The sequence below is a fragment of the Pipra filicauda genome, unplaced genomic scaffold (genome assembly GCF_003945595.2).
Source record: "Pipra filicauda isolate LSUMZ 115617 unplaced genomic scaffold, ASM394559v2 scaffold719_size241573_pilon, whole genome shotgun sequence".
Taxonomy (NCBI): Eukaryota; Metazoa; Chordata; class Aves; order Passeriformes; family Pipridae; genus Pipra; species Pipra filicauda.
The window spans coordinates 204464-222769 of record NW_024104886.1 but is presented as its reverse complement, the minus strand read 5'-3'; the positions used below and the strand labels follow the sequence as shown (position 1 = coordinate 222769).

At 68.5% G+C, this 18306-nt stretch overlaps 4 protein-coding genes across 4 annotated transcripts; 2 read left to right on the top strand and 2 right to left on the bottom strand.

Moving 5' to 3' along the window:
* Positions 1 to 25: 25 nt before the first annotated feature.
* Positions 26 to 4439, top strand: RPS6KB2 (ribosomal protein S6 kinase B2). The gene is made up of 15 exons (XM_027739662.2): positions 26 to 148; positions 1012 to 1046; positions 1130 to 1250; positions 1338 to 1406; positions 1489 to 1636; positions 2228 to 2285; positions 2371 to 2471; positions 2546 to 2636; positions 2727 to 2817; positions 3081 to 3188; positions 3308 to 3370; positions 3448 to 3525; positions 3602 to 3709; positions 3783 to 3895; positions 4271 to 4439. The coding sequence occupies exons 1-15, from the start codon at positions 77 to 79 to the stop codon at positions 4437 to 4439; spliced, it is 1425 nt and encodes a 474-aa protein (XP_027595463.1). The 5' UTR covers positions 26 to 76.
* A 413-nt stretch (positions 4440 to 4852) lies between these two features.
* LOC113997625 (protein tyrosine phosphatase receptor type C associated protein) lies at positions 4853 to 6132 on the bottom strand. The gene has a single exon (XM_039389224.1). The coding sequence runs from the start codon at positions 6130 to 6132 to the stop codon at positions 5314 to 5316; it is 819 nt and encodes a 272-aa protein (XP_039245158.1). The 3' UTR covers positions 4853 to 5313.
* A 1501-nt stretch (positions 6133 to 7633) lies between these two features.
* CORO1B (coronin 1B) lies at positions 7634 to 13099 on the bottom strand. The gene is made up of 11 exons (XM_027739684.2): positions 13066 to 13099; positions 11818 to 12020; positions 11612 to 11734; positions 11402 to 11531; positions 11145 to 11326; positions 10258 to 10377; positions 10077 to 10181; positions 9862 to 10007; positions 9714 to 9771; positions 8802 to 9104; positions 7634 to 8205 (listed from the first exon to the last, which is right to left on the bottom strand). The coding sequence occupies exons 2-11, from the start codon at positions 12016 to 12018 to the stop codon at positions 8083 to 8085; spliced, it is 1491 nt and encodes a 496-aa protein (XP_027595485.1). The 5' UTR covers positions 12019 to 12020; positions 13066 to 13099; the 3' UTR covers positions 7634 to 8082.
* Positions 13100 to 14806: 1707 nt separating this feature from the next.
* On the top strand, positions 14807 to 18304 carry CABP4 (calcium binding protein 4). Its single transcript, XM_027739677.2, has 6 exons — positions 14807 to 15052; positions 16260 to 16290; positions 16559 to 16702; positions 16781 to 16890; positions 17955 to 18102; positions 18181 to 18304. Exons 1-6 carry the CDS (start codon positions 14807 to 14809, stop codon positions 18207 to 18209), a joined length of 708 nt encoding a protein of 235 aa, XP_027595478.2. The 3' UTR covers positions 18210 to 18304.
* The last annotated feature ends 2 nt before the right edge of the window (positions 18305 to 18306 follow it).

The following is an 18306-nucleotide window of genomic DNA, read 5'->3' as shown; positions in this document are numbered from 1 at the left end:
GGGCGTGTCCGTGGGGGCGTGTCCGTGGGGGCGTGTCCGCGGGGCGGGTCCCCGGGGGTCCCCGCGCGGCGCCGTCATGGCGGGGGTGTTCGACATCGACCTGGAGACCGAGGAGGGCAGCGACGGGGACGAACCCGAGCTGGGCGCCGTGAGCCCACCCCGGGGCGCGGGCGGGGGGGGGACGCGGGGGGGACACCCCGGGATCGGGACCCCCTGAGCGCCGGCGGGGGCGGGGGGCGGCGCGGCGGGGACGCGGGGCACCGGGATCGGGACGGGGCGCGGAGCGGGGACGCGGCGGGGACAGCGGGAGCGCGGGCACCGGGACACGCGGGGCACGCTCGGAGCCCGGCGGGGCGGGCGGGGGGCTGCGGGACGGCGACAGCGACAGGGACGGGGGTCCCGCCGGTGGCGGGGCGGGGGCTGTCGCCGCGCTGTCCGTGCGGCACCGGGGGCAGCCGCGGGTCCCGGCCGGGCAGCGGGTGGCTCCCGCTGGGCAGGGCCCGGCCTCGGCCCCAAAACATCCGGCAGGGCCGGCTCGGCGCTGCCTCGCCCCGCGCTGCCCGTGTCCTGCCCGTGTCCTGCCCGTGTCGCGCCTGCCATGGGTCCCCTTCCTGTCCTGGGTCCTCAGCCTGCCATGTGGCCCCTCCCTGCCGTGGGTCCCCTCCCTGCCTGCTGTGGGTCCCCTCCCTGCCTGCTGTGGGTCCCCTCCCTGCTGTCCTGGGTCCCCTCCCTGCCATGTGTCCCGCTCCCTGCCATGTGTCCCCTCCCTGCTGTCCTGGGTCCCCTCCCTGCCATGTGTCCCCTCCCTGCTGCCGTGGGTCCCCTGCCTGCTGCCGTGGGTTCTTTACCTGCCTGCCATCCCGCCCCGGGTCCCCTGCCTGCCATGAGTCCCCTGCCTGCCGTGGGTCTGCTGCCTCCCTGCCATCCCACCGCGTGTCCCCTCCCTGCCGCCGCCCCCCTGCCCCCCGTGCCCCCCCCTGCCCTCCGCTGACTGTGGGTCCCCTCCCGCAGGAGATGGAGCTGGAGCCCCGAGGGAACGGCCTGGAGTAAGTGGGGGGCAGGCAGGGGAGGGAGGGGCAGGCAGGGGACAGGCAGGGGGTCCGTCCCTGCTCACCCCCTCTCCCCCCAGGCCGGTGGGACACTACGAAGAGATCGAGATCTCGGAGAGCAGCGTCAACAACGGCCCCGAGCACATCGGCCCCCACTGCTTCGAGCTGCTCCGAGTCCTGGGCAAGGGTGGCTACGGCAAGGTGGGGGCACAGCGGGCCGGGGGGGTCCTGGCAGGGGCTCCAGTGCTGCTCCACAGCGTCCCCAACCTTCCCTTCCCGCCCTCCCAGGTGTTCCAGGTCCGCAAAGTCCAGGGCACCAACACGGGGAAGATCTTTGCCATGAAGGTCCTGAAGAAGGTAGTGCTACCCCTGCCCGCCCCCCGAGCCCCCGAGCCCCCCCCCGGGGACCCCCCAAACTCCACACCCACCCCCTCCCCAGGCCAAGATCGCCTGCAACGCCAAGGACACGGCGCACACCCGGGCAGAGAGGAACATCCTGGAGGCCGTCAAGCACCCCTTCATCGTCGACCTCATCTACGCCTTCCAGACGGGCGGCAAGCTCTACCTCATCCTGGAGTGCCTCAGCGGTGAGGGAAGGGGGGCCGGGGGGCTGGGGGGCTCGGGGAGCCCGGGCATGGCTTAGGGGGGTCTCAGGGATGGTTCCCGGAGTCACAGGGGTGGGTCAGACAGTCCCAGGGGTGGCTCAGGGGATCCAGGGATGGCTCTCGGCATTCCAGGGGTCACTCAGGGGGGTTCCAGAGGTGGTCAAAGGGGGGATTGTTTGGGGGGTCCAGGTATTGCTCAGGGACTCCCCAGGATGGCTCACGGGATCCCAGAGGTGGCTAAAGGGGTCCAAGGGGTGGCTCAGGGGGTCCTGGGGATTGTTCAGAGGGTCTCAAGGATGGCCCTGAAGGTCCCAGGTATTTCTCAGGGGTCCCAGGGATGGCTAAAGGGTTTCCAGGGATGGCTCAGGGGGTCCTAGGGATGGCTAAAGGATTTCCAGGGATGGCTCAGGGGGTCCCAGCGGGGTCCCAGGGATGGCTAAAAGGTTTCCAGGGATGGCTCAGGGGGTCCTAGGGATGGCTAAAGGATTTCCAGGGATGGCTCAGGGGGTCCTAGGGATGGCTGAAAGGTTTCCAGGGATGGCTCAGGGGGCCCAACTCGGGCTCTGTTTGCAGGTGGAGAGCTCTTCATGCAGCTGGAGCGGGAGGGAATCTTCCTGGAGGACACGGCCTGGTAGGGATGGGGGGGTGGTAGTGGTGGGCATGGAGAGGGGAGTGGGCACCCCAACACCGCTCTCAGCCCCCCCGTCCCGCCCCAGTTTCTACCTGAGCGAGATCACGCTGGCTCTGGGTCACCTGCACTCCCACGGGATCATCTACCGGGATCTCAAGCCGGAGAACATCATGCTCAACAGCCAAGGTGGGCTTGGGGGGGGGTCTAGGGGGCTTGGGGGTTCTCCAGGGATGGTGCTGACCCCCCCCCATCTCCCTCAGGGCACATCAAGCTCACGGATTTCGGGCTGTGCAAGGAGTCGATCCACGACGGAGCCGTCACCCACACCTTCTGCGGCACCATCGAGTACATGTGAGGGGGATGCAGCACTTGGGGGGCGCGGGGGGGGTGTCTGCCGTGGCCCCCCGTGCGCTCAGGGACCCCCCCCCCCGCTCCTGGCAGGGCCCCCGAGATCCTGGTGAGGAGCGGGCACAACCGGGCGGTGGACTGGTGGAGCCTGGGAGCCCTGATGTACGACATGCTCACCGGATCGGCAAGTCCCGCTCCTGCTCCTTCCTCCCCAGGGGCCTGGGGGGGTCTGACAGGTGGAGGGGGGGGTCCTGAAGGTGGGTGGGGGTCCTGGAGATGGGTCCCTGCCAGGAGGAGCCAGGGCCCCCTGCTACTCACAGGATCAGCAAGTCTCACTCCTGCTCCTTCCTCCCTGGGGGTCATTGGGTGAGGGGTCCCGGAGGTGGCTCGGGGGGTCCTGAGGGTGGGTGGGGGGTCCTCACCTGGGTGACCCCGAGCCTCTCTCAGCCCCCGTTCACCGCCGAGAACCGCAAGAAGACCATCGACAAGATCCTCAAGGGCAAACTGGTGCTGCCGCCCTACCTGACCCCCGACGCCCGCGACCTCCTCAAGAAGGTGCCCCCCAAACTCCCCTCGCCTCCTCCCACCCTTTATTTAAGCAGATTCTACCAAAACACCTCTCCCATTCCCCCCTCCAGCCCTATTTCTCTTCCATCCCTATTTCTCTCTTCCAGTTCCTCAAGCGAAACCCCAGCCAGCGGGTGGGGGGGGGCCCGGGGGACGCGGCCGATGTGCAGGTACAGGGGTGGGCAGGGGGTGGGGGGGGGTCAGGCGGGACCCCCCGCGTCCTGCCTGACACTCCCCAGTCCCACAGAAACAACCCTTCTTCCGCCACATCAACTGGGAGGACCTGCTGGCGCGCAGGCTGGACCCCCCCTTCAAACCCTGCCTGGTACGGAGGGCGGGCAGAGGGGGGCAGGGAGTGTTTTGGGGGGGGTCCCATGGGAGCACCCGCCGTGTCCCCACAGCAGTCAGAGGAGGACGTGAGCCAGTTCGACACCCGCTTCACCCGCCAGACCCCCGTCGACAGCCCCGACGATGCCGCCATCAGCGAAAGTGCCAACCAGGCCTTCCTGGTAGGGGGGGCACAGCCTGGGGGGGCACCCCCAGCACCCCCAGCCCCCCCGCTGACACCCCTAAAACCCGCAGGGCTTCACCTACGTGGCCCCCTCGGTGCTGGAGAGCATCAAGGAGGGGTTCTCCTTCCAGCCCAAGGTGCGCTCGCCCCGACGCCTCAACAGCAGCCCCCGCACCCCCGTCAGGTACTGGGGGGGCAGGGAGGGCTCGGGGGGAGAATGGGGGGGCTGGGGGCATCAGGGTGGGCACCCAGGGGTGGACAGGAGGCAGTGCTGGGGCAGCAGTGGGGGGGTGCATAGAGGTTGGGGGGCTCAGCATCCCCATCAGGTTCCTGCCCCATCCTGGGGGTACGAGGGGGACTGGGAGGTGGTGGGGTGAGGCTTTGGGGTGTTTTGGGGTGGGAGCATCAGTATGGGCACCAAGGGGGAAAGAGAGTGGGTGGGGGTGCAGTGGAAAGGTTCATGGGGTATGAGGGGGGCGTGGTGCCCTCGGGGCTGGGGAGGGGCACTGGCTGTGCCCCCCGTGGGTGCCCCTCTCACCACCCACCGTGTCCCCCCCAGCCCTGTGAAGTTCTCCCCGTTCGAGGCGTTCAAGCCGGTGGCCTCAGGGGACCCCATGGAGCTGGGACCCCCGCAGGCCCCCCCGCCCGAGGGCACAGCCCCCCTGCCCATCAAGCCCTCCGGGGGGGCCAAGAAGCAGAAGGGGGGCCGGGGCCGGGTGCCCAGGTAGGGGTGGGGGGGTGGGGTGGGGCGGGGGGGGGCCTGGTGCCCCCCACAGGGTGGGGGGGACCCCACGGTGCTGCTGTTGCTCCAGGGGGTTCACCCCCCCCATCCAGCACAGCCCCCTGCCTCCCGGGCTGGGGGGCACATGGGGCCCGCCCAGGGGTGTGGCCCTTGGGGCGTGGCCTTTTGGGGTGCGGCCCCTGGGGGCGTGGCCCCGCTGCTGGACCTGTGCCAATTAAAGGACTTGCCGAGGCCGTGGTGGTCCCTGTGCTGGCCATGGGGGTCCTGGGGGGGCCCGTGGCGGGGGGAGGCGGTGGGGGGAGGGTTGCCCTGCCAGGGTGGGGCCCAGGCTCCACCCCCTGTGTGGTGCCACACCCCTTTTGTGCCACACCCATTTCCCCAGCTTACCCAGGCAGCCAAAACTGGTCAGAGCTGCTCTTTATTGGCCGGTGCCCAGGCCCGCACAGCCAATCAGGAGCCTCTGCTGGGGGCAGAGGAGGGGTCCCTCTGCTGGCAGGGCGGTGACATCGCGAGGAGGTGACATCCCGGGGGGGGGTGACATCGCAGGACAGGGGTGTCAGAACGACGTGACATCACAGGGCGGTGACATCACGTGGGAGGGGTGTCGAGGTGACGTCAGAGGGTGATGACATCGCAGGACAAGGACGTGATGTCGCAGGGCGGTGACGTCACGGGGCGGTGGTGACTTCACACGGTGGTGACATCGCAGGGCGGTGGTGTTATCACAAGATGGTGACGTCGTGGGGCGGTGCTGACTCGGCAGGGCGGCAACATCACAGGGCAGTGGCATCACAGGGCGGTGACATCTCACGGCAGTGGGGACGCGGGGTGACATCACGGGGTGACATCACGGGGTGACATCACAAGGCGGTGACGTTTGGCCGCGTGTCCTCCCAGGCCGCCGTCCCCGAGAAGGGGCGCAGGTCACTGAGCAAGGCCTCGGCGCTGCCCCCCGCCCCCTGCCCCGCGCTCGGGGGGCTCTCTCCACCCTCCAGGGCCAGGGATGCCTCGGCCTCCTGCTCATCCTCCTCTTCATTCGCCGCCTCCTGCTCTTCCTCCTCCTCCTCCTCCTCCCGCTCCAGCCTCCTCTCCAGGCTCCACGGCATCAGCTCCTCTTCCTCGTCCCTCCCGGCCACCTCCGTGTCGGCGTCCCCGGGTGCCTCGGCGGGGTCCCCCAGCGCCCGCAGCCGCTGCCACCGTCCCCGCAGCAGCGCCAGGGCCCGGCGGCCCAGCGGCCAAGGGTGGTACTGGCCGGCCGAGAGGCGGCACAGGTGGTGCCAGGCCAGCGCCAGGCACAGCACCAGGCACAGCAGGACCCCCACCAGGGTGCCCACCGCCCGGTCGCTGCGGGCCCCCGCGGGGTCCCCGGCGGCCACCGGCCCCGCCAGCGCCAGCAGCAGCGGGTGCCACCGCGGGCCAGCCTGAGGGCGAGGGCAGGGGTCACCTCCCTGTGCCTGGCACGGGGCCCGGGCCTTCCCGGAGCTGGGAAAGGCCTGGGGCAAAGGGCAGCGGGGACAGGGGACAAGGGACAGGGAGGAGGGAGGTGACCCCCGTGGCGGGGACGGGAAGCCGTGGGCGGCGGGTGCTGTGGCACCTGCGGGTGCTGGGGCAGAGGAGCCGGGTCCTGCCGCCCCACGTGGCTGCACAGCTTCCCCCCCGCACCCCTCACCCCTTCCCATAGTGCTGCAGCCCCATAGAAACTCCCCCCCCAAAGCTCTAGGGTCCTCCCCAAACCCGGCATTCACAGCCTTCACCGGAGACCCCAACCCCACTATGACAACCTGAGCCAACCTCACCCTGCTCCCCTGAACCCCCCAACCTGCCCACAAACCCCACTCTGCTCCCCTGACACACTCAACCTGCTCCCCAACCCCACTGTGCTCCCCTGAACCCCCCAACCTGCTCCCAAACCCCACCGTGCTCCCCTGACACACTCAACCTGCTCCCCAACCCCACTGTGCTCCCCTGAACCCCCCAACCTGCTCCCAAACCCCACCGTGCTCCCCTGACACACCCAACCTGCTCCCCAACCCCACTGATCTCCCCTGATCCTCCCATCCTGCCCCTCAACTACCCCATGCTCACTTACCTCCTCACCTGCCCCCCCGAACTCACCACAGTACCCTGACCCCCCCAACACACCCCTCCAACCCCACTGTGCTCCCCTGAACCCCCAAACCTCCCCCAACCCCTCCATGCTCCCTTTATCCCCCCACCTGTACCCCAACCCCCATACTACCCTGAACACCCCAAACCTGCCCCCCAAACCCTCCACGCTCCCCTTCTCCCACCAGTATCCCAACGCCCCCATACTGCCCTTATCCCCCAAACCTGCTCCCCCAACCCCCCCACACTCCTCCAATCCGCCCAGCCTGCTCCCCAACCTCACCGTGCTCCCCTGAAACCCCCAAACCTCCCTCAACCCCACTGTGCTCCCCCCAACCTGTCCCCCCCACCCCATCCTGCTCCTGAGCCCCCCCAAACCTCTCCCCAACCCCCAAAACCTGCCCTCCCAGCTCTAGCACCACCAGGCCCCGCGCCCCACACCCAACTATGGAAGGGGGACCTGCCCAGGGACCCCCCATTGCTGCCCCCCCCACCCTCCAAAACTGGAGGTACCCGAATTTGAATGAAACTCAGCCACCCCCACCCTGCCTCCACGTTTCACGGGGGAAACTGAGGCTAGAGAGGAACCCACCCTTCCCCCAGCTCAGTCTCAGTTTGGGGGATCCCCCCCGAACCCTCCCGCGTGTCCCCAGCCCCCCCCCGTCCCTCCCTGCCCGTTTTTGGGGTGCTCACCATCAGCGGGTGCTGCCGGAGCGGGTCCCGACGCCGCGGGCGCGATGCCGAGATGAGGGGGGGGAGCCCCCCCAACTTCCTGCCCCCGCGCAGCGGATGTTTCGGAGCGGGGGGAGGGGAGGTGCTGCACCCCCCCAACCCCCTCCCTACCCGAAGTGCCCCCCACTTCCTGCCCGAGGCGCTGAGCCCCCACCCGTGACCGCCGCGCCTTCCTGCGCCCCGCCGGGTCACCTCCCCTCCCACGGGTGGCACCTGCAGCTTTCGGAGCTCCCTGCCCCCCTCCCCGAAAGAGCCCCCTAACCCCACAGCCACCCCCCCCAAGCCCCCACAGCCACCCCCACAAACCCCCTGGCCTCCCCGGCCCCCCACGGCCCCCAGAACTTTTCTTATAAATCCTTTATTTGGAGTGAAAATATAGTTTTTGACCCTGCACTGGAATGGAGGAGGGAACACGATAAGGAGGAGGAAGGGGGAGGCAGGGGGGGAAAGCCCCCAAAATATAGGGGGGACAATATTTCACAGTTGTAGGGGTCAGATCATGCCCTGCCCCGTAGGAAGAAGGGGCAGGACACCCCACGCAGGGACTGGGGGGTGCAGGGGGCAACGTTTGATCCCAGGAGCAACCCCCAGCCCGAGGACACGGGGGTGGGAATGGTCCATGATTTGGGGAGGGGGGCAGCACCCAGTAAGGCAATGGGGGGGGGGGAGCCCCCCAAGGGGAGAAGGACCCAGAGCGGGGTGAGGGGGCACCCCAGGGGTGGGAGGGTGCGGGGCAGGGGGTCCCTGGGGCGCAGGCGTGGTCCCTGGGGCGGTGGTCCCTGAGGGGGTCCCTAGACGTGGCCGTTCTCGAGGCGGCTGAGCTGCTCCTCCAGGCGGTCGATGCGCTGGCCCTGCTCGGCCACCAGCGCCCGCAGCGCCGCCACCTCCTGCAGCACCTCCTCCAGCTGGCCCCCCTGAGGGACAACACCCCACCCCCGTGAGCCACGCCCACACGGGACACGCCCAACAGAGCTCCACCCACTGCCACGCCCACCACACGCAGCCCAGCCCGTTGGCCCAGCCTGGTCACATTCAAAGCACACCCCACCAATCCCCCACTCGACCTTTATTGCACCCTCCCCGCTGCCCCCAAATTTATACACACCCACTGTGACCACACCCATTGCACCAAATGGCCACACCCACCAGCAATGGCCCCACCCACCTGCCCCCACCCAGCTGCTGCCACGCCCACTCTGGAGATCCCACCCACATCACAGCTCCACCCAGAGACCACACCAGTCCACAGCCACACCCACAGAGACCACACCCACTCCATGACACCCACCCCACACAGGCCACACCCACTCCATAGCCGCACCCTCAATGACCCCACCCATTCCAATGTCCCACCCACAGAGACCCCTCCCACTCCACAGCCCCACCGACAGAAACCACGCCCATCCCACTGCTCCGCCCACCACCTTCCTCACCCAGCCCCTGGCCCATCCCACAGAGACCACACCCATTTAGACCCCACCCACCCCGACCTCTCCCGCTCCTCCCTCACCGTGGCGGTGCCGGTTCCCAGCGTTCCCAGCGTTCCCAGTGCCGGGGGCGCGCTGAGCCGGGCGGGCGCGGGGGCGGCGGGGGCCGTGGGGGTCGGCGTGGTGGTGGCCCCGGCGGTGGCGTGGCCGTCGTGCAGCAGCGCCCGCCGGCTCACCTTGAGGTCCCGCTGCTTGGGGGGCACGTAGGCCTGGCGCAGGGACACCAGCACCGGCCCCGCCGTGCGCCCCGCCACCCACTCCTCCGCCTCCATGGCCGCCTCCGGGCCCGCCGTGTCCGGGTACAGGTCGTCCTGGAACAGGTCCGACTGCCCCCCGCCCACGGTCAGGGCGGGGGGACACTCGGGGGGAGCCCCGGAGAGGCGCCCCGGGGAAGCCACACGTGCCCTCAGTGCGGGCCCCCCAACTCCCAGGCACCGTGTAATACCCAGGGACCCCACACACACCCCGTGGGGACCCCCAGGCAGGCTCACTGGGGACACCCACACTGGCCCCATGTCCCCGAGTCAGGGACCACACACAGGCCATGTGGGGACCCTCACCCAGGGAACCCCCACACAGATCACATGGGGAGCCTCACCCAGGGACCCCACACACAGACCACATGGGGACCCCCAAACAGATCTCATGGGGACCCCCCCACCCAGGCACCATGTTTCACCCAGGGACCCCACAAAGGCCCTATGGGGACCCCACAAAGGCCCTATGGGGACCCCACCCAGACACCATGTCCTGCCCAGGGATCCACCACGAACCCCATGGGGACCCCCACCCAGTTACCAGGGACAACACAAACCCCATGGGGACCCCCATCCAATCCCCCTTTCCTGCCCAGGGACCCCACACAACACCCATAGGGGTCCCCCCCACCAGGGACCACCACCCACCCCCCTCCCCCTGCCCAGAGCCCCACGGACCTTCCTTGGCACCGTCATGATGATGGGCTCGCACTTGCGCTCGTGCAGCTTGTAGAACCTGCCGGGGGGGCACGGGGGGGGTCTCAGGGGAGCCTGGGGGGGCACCAGGGGGGTCCCTCACCTCGTCCCCCACGTCCCCCACGCCCACCTGGCGATCTCACACTTGCTGACATCCAGCCCACGCTTGGGCATCCAGCCCATTCCCCGCTGGGGCTCCTTGCTGGTGAAGGTGTTGAGGAAGTGGATGTAGGGGGGCTCCTCCGTGATCTCGAAGTACCGGATGCTCGAATCCCCCTGGGGACACGCCGTTAGGGGGGTCCCCGTGTTTTGGGGGGCCCCCAGCAGGGCGGGGGGTCACCGTACCTTGCCGCACACGTAGACCACGTTGGTGTCGGGGTCGTAGAAGGGCAGCAGAGCCCCGTTGCTGGAGTCCAGCTCCTGCAGCCCCATGGGCTCCTCCAGGTTCTCCTGGGGCGGGGCGGGGGGTGTGAGGCACGTGGGGACCCCCGCAGCGGTCCCGTGGGACCCCCGGGGCGCCGCTCACCATGTCCCACAGCGCCAGCTGCCGCTCGCTCATGCGGCTGAAGCCAGTGGTGAAGATCTTGCCGTCGGCCAGGAAGATGGCGCGCATGGGACGCGCCCCCTCGTGCGCCCGCTCCTTCTCCTGGGGGACAACGGGGCCGTCAGCGGGGCCGCGGCACCACGGCCAGGGCAGGGAGAGGGGGACAGGGGTGCCGAGGGGCGGGGGACAGCAGGGGACAGCAGGGGACAGGGTGTGTCCCACGGGACATTGGGGAGCAGCAAGGGACAAAGGCAGGGAACAAGGGAGGAGCAGGGGGGGACAAGGACAGGGGACAGGAGCACCCGAGAGACACAGAACGGTGGGGAACAGCAGGGGACAAGGGCAGGGGACAGGGGAAACCATGGCACAGGGGACAGTGGGGAACAGCAGGGGACAAGGGCAGGGAGCAGGGGATAGCAGGGAACATGAGGGCACAAGGGCAAGGAGTGGGGCACAGGGTCACCCAAGGGATAGGGGACAGTGGGGAGCAGCAGGGGACAAGGGTAGGGAGCAGCAGGGGACAAAGGCAAGGCCCAGGGAACAAGAGGGAGCACCAGGAGACAAGGACAGGGAGCAGCAGGGAAAAGTTAGGAAGCAGGGGTCAGTAGCACCCAAGGGACACAGGACAGTGAGAAGCACCAAGGGACAGGTGCCCCAAAGGGACAGTGGGGAACCGGGAGACAAGGGCACCCAAGAGACACGGGACAAAGGGGAGCACCGTGGGACAAGGACAAGGTACAGGGGCGCCCAAGGGACAACAGAGCACACCAGAGGGCACGGGCAGGGGATTGTCCCCCAAGAACCAGTGCGGGCCGGTGCCCCGGTGCCACGGGCAGGGTGACAGTGCCCAGGGGGGCAGGGACACTCACAGCCACCACGGTGCCGCGGCGGGGGTCGATGACACGGACGCTCTTGTCCTTGCAGGCGGTGCAGAAGCGGGAGCCGTCGCGGCTCCAGCTGACGCTGTAGATGAGGTCGGGGTGCAGCCCCTCCAGCCGGTACAGCTCCTCCGCCGTGCCCACGTTCCAGATCAGCACCACGTTGTCGCAGCCTGGGGGGCACCACGGGGGTCACCCGGGCCGTGTGACCCCCCCGTCCCCGCGGCCCCGCCGTGGCCCCCCCGTACCTGCGCTGAGCAGCACGTTGCGGGCCGTGGGGTGCCAGGTGACGATGCCGACGCGCTTGGAGTGGCCCTCCAGGACCACCACCGGCTCCGTCAGCGGCTGGCTCAGCCCGTTCTCTGGGATCTGCCACACCTGAGGGGACGTGGGGCACGCTGAGCAAAGCAGGGGCGGGGACGGGGCCGCCCCCCCGGGTGCCCTCGGCACCCCCTCACCATGACGGTGCAGTCCTCGGAGCCGCTGGCGATGACGTGGTCGTTGTGGGGACACCAGTCGATGTCGAGGACGGGGCCCGTGTGGCCGCACACGGTGGGGTACGACTTGTCGATGCGGCCGGTCTGGGGGCAAAGGGACATCGAGGGGTGTCACCCGCCGGCACAGACCACCCCCCAGTTCCCCGGCGGCACCCCCCCGGCGGCACCTTGTGCAGGGGGAGGACGAGGAAGGCGCCGCCGCCGCTGGCCTCCACGATGATGGCGACAAAGGAGGGGTTGACGGCGCAGAAGGTGCTGTCCCAGGTGACGCGGGACACGCGGATGTCATCGTAGCACTGCTCCGTCTTCACCGGCTGCCCGAACACGTGCCGGAATTTGCTCTGCCGCACCACCTTCCGGAACGACATGGCTGGGGAGGCACCCCCGGGGCCACGCTCAGGCACGTGGGGACACCCCAAAACAAGGGGCAGGGCCACCGGGGAAGTGGCACCTGCCCCGGGCTCGCCGCTGTCCTCTGCCCTGGGTAAAGGGCGGCTCAGCCGCTCCCACAACCGGGAATCGGGACACACACCCCACACACCCACCTCCCTGCCCGGCCCCCTGGGGGAGGGCTCAGGGGGCACCCCTGCAATGGGGGCTCTGAGGGGGACAGGGAATGTCCCACCCGGGATGGGGACAGGCATAGGGACAAGGATGTCCCCCTGGGTAGAGGGGTGGGGATAGAAAAGGGGACAGGGACAGCCCAGTGGGTCAGGGGACAGGGATGGGATGGGGACAGGGATGGAGATAGGGACGGGGTGGTCCTGGCTGGCTATATAGGGGCATGTAGGGTGGCCCTGTGGGACAAGGAGTCAGGGACGGGGTCAGAGATAGGGACAGGGACAAGAAGAGGGCAGGTATGGGGACAGAGGTGGCCTTGTTGGGTATGGGGACAGTGACGGGGACAGGGATAGGGACAGGGTCAGAGATAGGGACAGGGACAAGAAGAGGGCAGGGATGGTGACAGGGGTGGCCTTGCTGGGTGTGGGGACAGTGATGGGGACAGGGATAGGGACGGGGGAGTGGTCAGGAATGAGCATGGCCTCGTTTGGTATGGGGACAGTGATGGGGGACACGGATGGGGACAGGGACAAGGACGGGGATGCAGGGCTGGTGGTGGCCCTGCTCGGTACGGGGACGGGAATGGGGACGGGGCAGGGATAGAGACACGGACGGGGATGGGGACAGGGACGGGGTCGGGGACGTGGGCAAGGGGTGGCCCCGCTGGGCGTGGGCACAGGGACGGGTTCAGGGGGAAGGATGGGGACAGGGATGGGGACAAGGATGGGGACGGGGACAGGGATGGGGACAGGGACGGGGGTGGCCCCGCCGGGAACGGGGACAGGGACGGGGCTGCCCCCCCGCCCCCCCGGAAGGCGGACGGGGGGCACCGCGGGGGTCTGTGCCGCACTCACCGGCGGGTCGGTGCCCGGGGGGTGCCCGGGGGTGCCCGGGGGGTGCCCGGGGGGTGCCCGGTGCCGGTGCCGGGGTCGGGGGGGGCGGCGGCAGCGGCGGCGGCGGCGGCGGCGGGGGCGGGGCAGGAAGTGAGCGGGGCCGCCCCGCGCCTGCGCACTGGGACGGGGGGGGAACGGGGGGCAGCGGGACCCTGCGGAGACACCGGGCGGGGGGGGCACCCGGGAAGGGACAGCGCTGTGCGGGCACCGTGCGAGTCACCCCACGGACACGGGCACCCCATGGACACGGTCACCCGTGGGACAGTCACCCCACGGACACGGGCACCCCATGGACAGGGTGACCCCACGGACACGGGCACCCGTGCGACAGTCACCCCACGGACACGGGCACCTCATGGACACGGTCACCCGTGCGACAGTCACCCCACGGACACCCGTGCGACAGGGTCACTCGTGCGACAGTCACCCCACGGACACGGGCACCCCATGGGACAGGGTGACCCCATGGATACGGTCACCCCACAGACACGGGCACCCATGGACAGGATTACCCCATGGACACAGTCACCCCATGGACACGGTCACTCGTGCGACAGTCACCCCATGGACACGGTCACCCATGGGACAAACTCACCTGTGGGACAGGGTCACCCCATAGACAGGGTCACTCGTGGGACACGGTCACCCCATGGACACGGTCACCCCATGGGACAGGGTCACCTCATGGAGAGGGTCACTTGTGGGACAGGATCACCCCATGGACAGGGTCACCTGTGGGACAGGATCACCCCATGGACAGGGTCACCTGTGGGACAGGATCACCCCATGGACAGGATCACCTGTGGGACAGGGTCACCCTATGGGACAGGGTCACCCCATGGACAGGATCACCCCATGGACAGGGTCACCTGTGGGACAGGATCACCCCATGGACACGGTCACATGGACAGGGTCACCTGTGGGACAGTCACCCCAGGGACACAGTCACCCCATGGACAGGGTCACCCGTGGGACAGGGTCACCCCATGGACAGGATCACCCCATGGGACAGGGTCCCCCTGCACAGGGTCACCCATAGGGTACATTCCTTGTGGATGAGGTTACCGGTGGGACAGAGTGACCCTGTGGGCAGGGTCACCCGTGGGGGACAGTCCCCATGGACAGCGCCAGTGGGTGGCACGGGGGTGACAGTGGCGGGTGGCACAGGGTGGTAAATAATGTAGGACCTACCTCAGGGGTGGGGAGAGCTCAGAGAGAGGCGCCAGGTGAGGGAACACGGGTGGCGTGACCTTGGGGTGTCACCACTGGGGGTGTGGGTTGGTCTGGGGACACTGCGGTGGCCTCGGGGGTCAGTGCTGGGGACACTGCAGTGGCCTTGGGGGGTCACCACCAGGGACATGGGTTGGTGCTGGGGACGCTGTGGTGGCCTTGGGGTGTCACCACTGGACTCCCCACGCAAGGTCCTCGGTGGGTGACCCCAGGACGTGTGTGGGGACCCCTCTGGTGGCCGCGGCGCGGTGGCCATGTGGCCCTGCCCCGGGCCGGTGGTGGCCGTGGCTGTTTCCTGCCGTTAATCACCGCTAATTGGCTTTGCCCTGCCGGGCCCGGGAGCCCACGGGGGAGGGAGGGAAGGGTGTGGGGGTCACGGGGAGGGGGGGCGTGTAAGAGGATTTCCCGGCTCCTTCCTCCTGCTCGTCCATCCCGGGGTCCCGCTCCCTGCTGCCCACCCGGCCCCGGCCACATGCCACGCACCCGCGGGGACAAGGGGACCCCCAAGGACACGGAGCCCCCGCAGAAGGGGAAAGGGGGGGGCGAGGCGGGGGAGAACCCCCCCAAAGCCCCCGAGGAGCCCCCCGCCCACAAGAATTCCGGCTCCGAGTCCCGGCACGGCGGCCACGGGCAGAAGAGCGGGAAGAAGGGCTCGGGGGACCCCCACGCCGCGGCCACCAAGACCTACTCCCCCTTCCTCAACACCGTCTTTGGCAAGGTGGGGACAGCGGGGGGGGCACGGGACAGAGGGGACACGGGGACGAGGGCGGGGATGGAGGGACCCTGGGGATGGAGGGGATGTGGGGACCGTGGGGATGGGACAGGGACAGGGACAGTCCGGGAGCCTGCAGATGGAAGGGACATGGGGACAGCAGGGATGGGGACAGGGACAGTGAGGATGGGGACAGGGACAGTCCAGGACCCTGTGGGTGGAGGGGACATGAGACACTGGGGACATGGTCAGGGACACTCTGGGACTCTGCAGATGGAGGGGGGACAGGGACTTTGGGGACAGGGGGGATGGGGACATGGGGACACTCTGGGAGCCTGGGAATGGTGAGGATGAGGGACAGCAGAGATGGGGACAAGAACAGTCCAGGACACGGGAAGGAAGGGGGGGACAGGGACATCAGGGACACAGTAAGGGACACTCTGGGGCGCTGGTGATGGAGGGGACATGGGGATAGTGGGGACAGTGGGGATGGGAACATGGGGACAGTGGGGATGGGGACAGGGGCAGTCCAGGACCCTGTAGACGGAGGGGGCAGGGGGGGCAGTGGGGATGGGGTCGGGAACTGTGGAATGGGGACAGTGGAGATATTCCAGGACCTTGGGGATGGAAGGGACGTGGGGACAGTGGGGTTGGGGTTGGAGGACACTCCAGGACCCTGGGGATGGAGATATGGGGACAGCAGGAATGGGGACAGGAACCCTCTGAAACCCTGAGGATTGAGGGGACATGGAGCGCGGGGGACAAGCTCAGGGACACTCTGGATTCCTGGGGAGAGAGGGGGCATGGGGGCACTAGGGATGGCTTTGGGGACCCCCCAGGGCCAGGGGGACAGAGAGGACACCCCAGGGGGACACCCTGGGCAGGGCCAGCCAAGCTCTGGGGGGACACATCTTGCCCTCCCACCTCCGGAGTACAAAGCCCCCTCGGCAGCACCCACATCCCATCCGGATCCTGGGGGTCCCGGGGTGAGCCAGCCCGGGGGGGTGACAGGAGAGGGGACACGGGACCAGGAGAGGGCGGGCAGGGGGAGCAGGCACGGGGCAGGGCGGGGCTTTGCCTCCAATCCCGCTAATCCTCCGCCGGAGTTAATTTTGGCCCGTGCTTAACAAAGGTGACACGGCGGTTTGGGGGCGGGGGGGGAGTCACAGAGCCGGGTCTCATTCTGCTGTCACCCCCCCTGTGTCCCATCCAGGAGCGGGAGCTGTCGCCGGAGGAGCTGGATGGTGAGCAGGGGGACAGAGCGGGGACGGGGGCTCAGGGAGATGGGGGGGGACGCAGCCTCAGAGAAGGGTCTGCCATGGGGACACTGCCATGGGGACAGGGCTGTGGAGGGAGGGATCTCTCCAGGGGGACGTGGCCACGGAGGGCTCTGCCACGGGGGGACACTGCCACGGGACCACGTGCCACGGCACCACACCCCAGAACTGACCTGCTCCGGGGCACTGCGGTGACCGCCCACACCTGACGGTGTCCGTGTGTCCGTGTGTCCAGAGCTGCTGGACGCCTTCAAGGAGTTCGACACGGACCAGGACGGGTACATCAGCTACAAGGACCTGGGCGAGTGCATGCGCACGCTGGGGTACATGCCCACCGAGATGGAGCTCATCGAGATCTCCCAGCACATCAAGATGAGGAGTGAGCAGGGGCCCGGGGGGCTGGGAGGGGGCCGGGAGGGGGCCAGGGGGAGCTGAGGGTGTCCCCTTGCCACCGCAGTGGGCGGGCGCGTGGACTTCGAGGACTTTGTGCAGATGATGGGGCCGAAGCTGCGGGAGGAGACGGCGCACATGGTGGGCGTCAGGGAGCTCAAGATCGCCTTCCGTGAGGTACGGGGGGACCACGGGGGGACCGTGGGCGTGAGGGGACCGTGGCCATTGCCACAGGGACCACGGTCATAGGGGGACCACAGGCACGGTGGGGACAGTGACCCCGGAAAGACCATGCTGGGGAGACAATGATGATGGGGACATGGAGGGGGCAGGGATCGGGGGAAGACTGTGGGGAGACCTTGACCACGGGGTGACACTGAACATGGGAAGGACCACAGGCATGGAGGGGACAGTGACCATGGGGAGACCGTGGTGGGGGCAGTGACCGTGAGGTGACCACAGGCATAGAGGGGACAGTGACCATGGGGAGATGGTGACCATGAGGGTAAAGAGGGGACAGTGACCATGGGAAGACCATGGGGAGACCCTGATCGTGGGCAGACAGTGACCATGGGAAAGATCACAGGATGGAGGGGACAGTGACCATGGGAAGATCTTGGGGTGATGGTGACCATGGGGGGATGGTGACAATGGGGGTGACCAACAACATGGAGGGGACACTTACCATGAGAAGATCACCGGGGGATGGTGGCCATGGAGGGATGGTGACCATGGGAGTGACCACAGGCAGGGAGGGGACAGAGATCATGGGGAGAGCATGACCATGGGGGGATAGTGACCCAGGGGTCACAGGCATGGAGGGGACAGTGACCACGGGGAGACCATGAGGTGATGGTGACAGCGAGGGGATGGTGACCATGGGGATGACCACAGGCATGGAAGGGACAGGGACCACAGGAAGACCACGTGGACACCACAACCACAGGGGAATGGTGACCGTGAGGGGTGACCAAAGACACAGAGGGGACAAGTGACCACTGGGTGACAGCGACCACAGGCAGGGAGGGGACAGTGACCATGAGGGAACAGTGACCATAGGGGTGACCCCAAGCATGGGAGCGGACAGTGACCACGGGAAGACCACGGTGGGGACAATGACCACGGGGTGACCAAAGGCACGGGAGAGAACGACGGCCACGGGGGTGACCCCAAGCACAGAGGGGACGGTGGCCCCGGGAGGCCGGGGGTGGCCATGGCTGGAGGTGACCCCGAGCCCGCAGTTCGACATGAACGGGGACGGGGAGATCAGCACGGCCGAGATGCGCGAGGCCATCGCGGCCCTGCTCGGGGAGCAGCTCAAGGCGCAGGAGGTGGACGAGATCCTGCAGGACGTGGACCTCAACGGGGACGGGCACGTGGACTTCGACGGTGAGGGAACCCCCCCTGCCCCTCCCACGGGGCCGAGGTGGGGTCCCCTCCCCTCACGCCCCCCTCCTCGCCCCGCAGAGTTCGTCATGATGTTGTCCTCCCGGTAACGGGGCCTCCGGGCAGGAGGAGACCCCCCAGAGCCTCATCAGCTGCTCTTGCCCGACCTCTCTGCCACCCTTAGGGCTCAGAGCCAGCAGCTGGAGT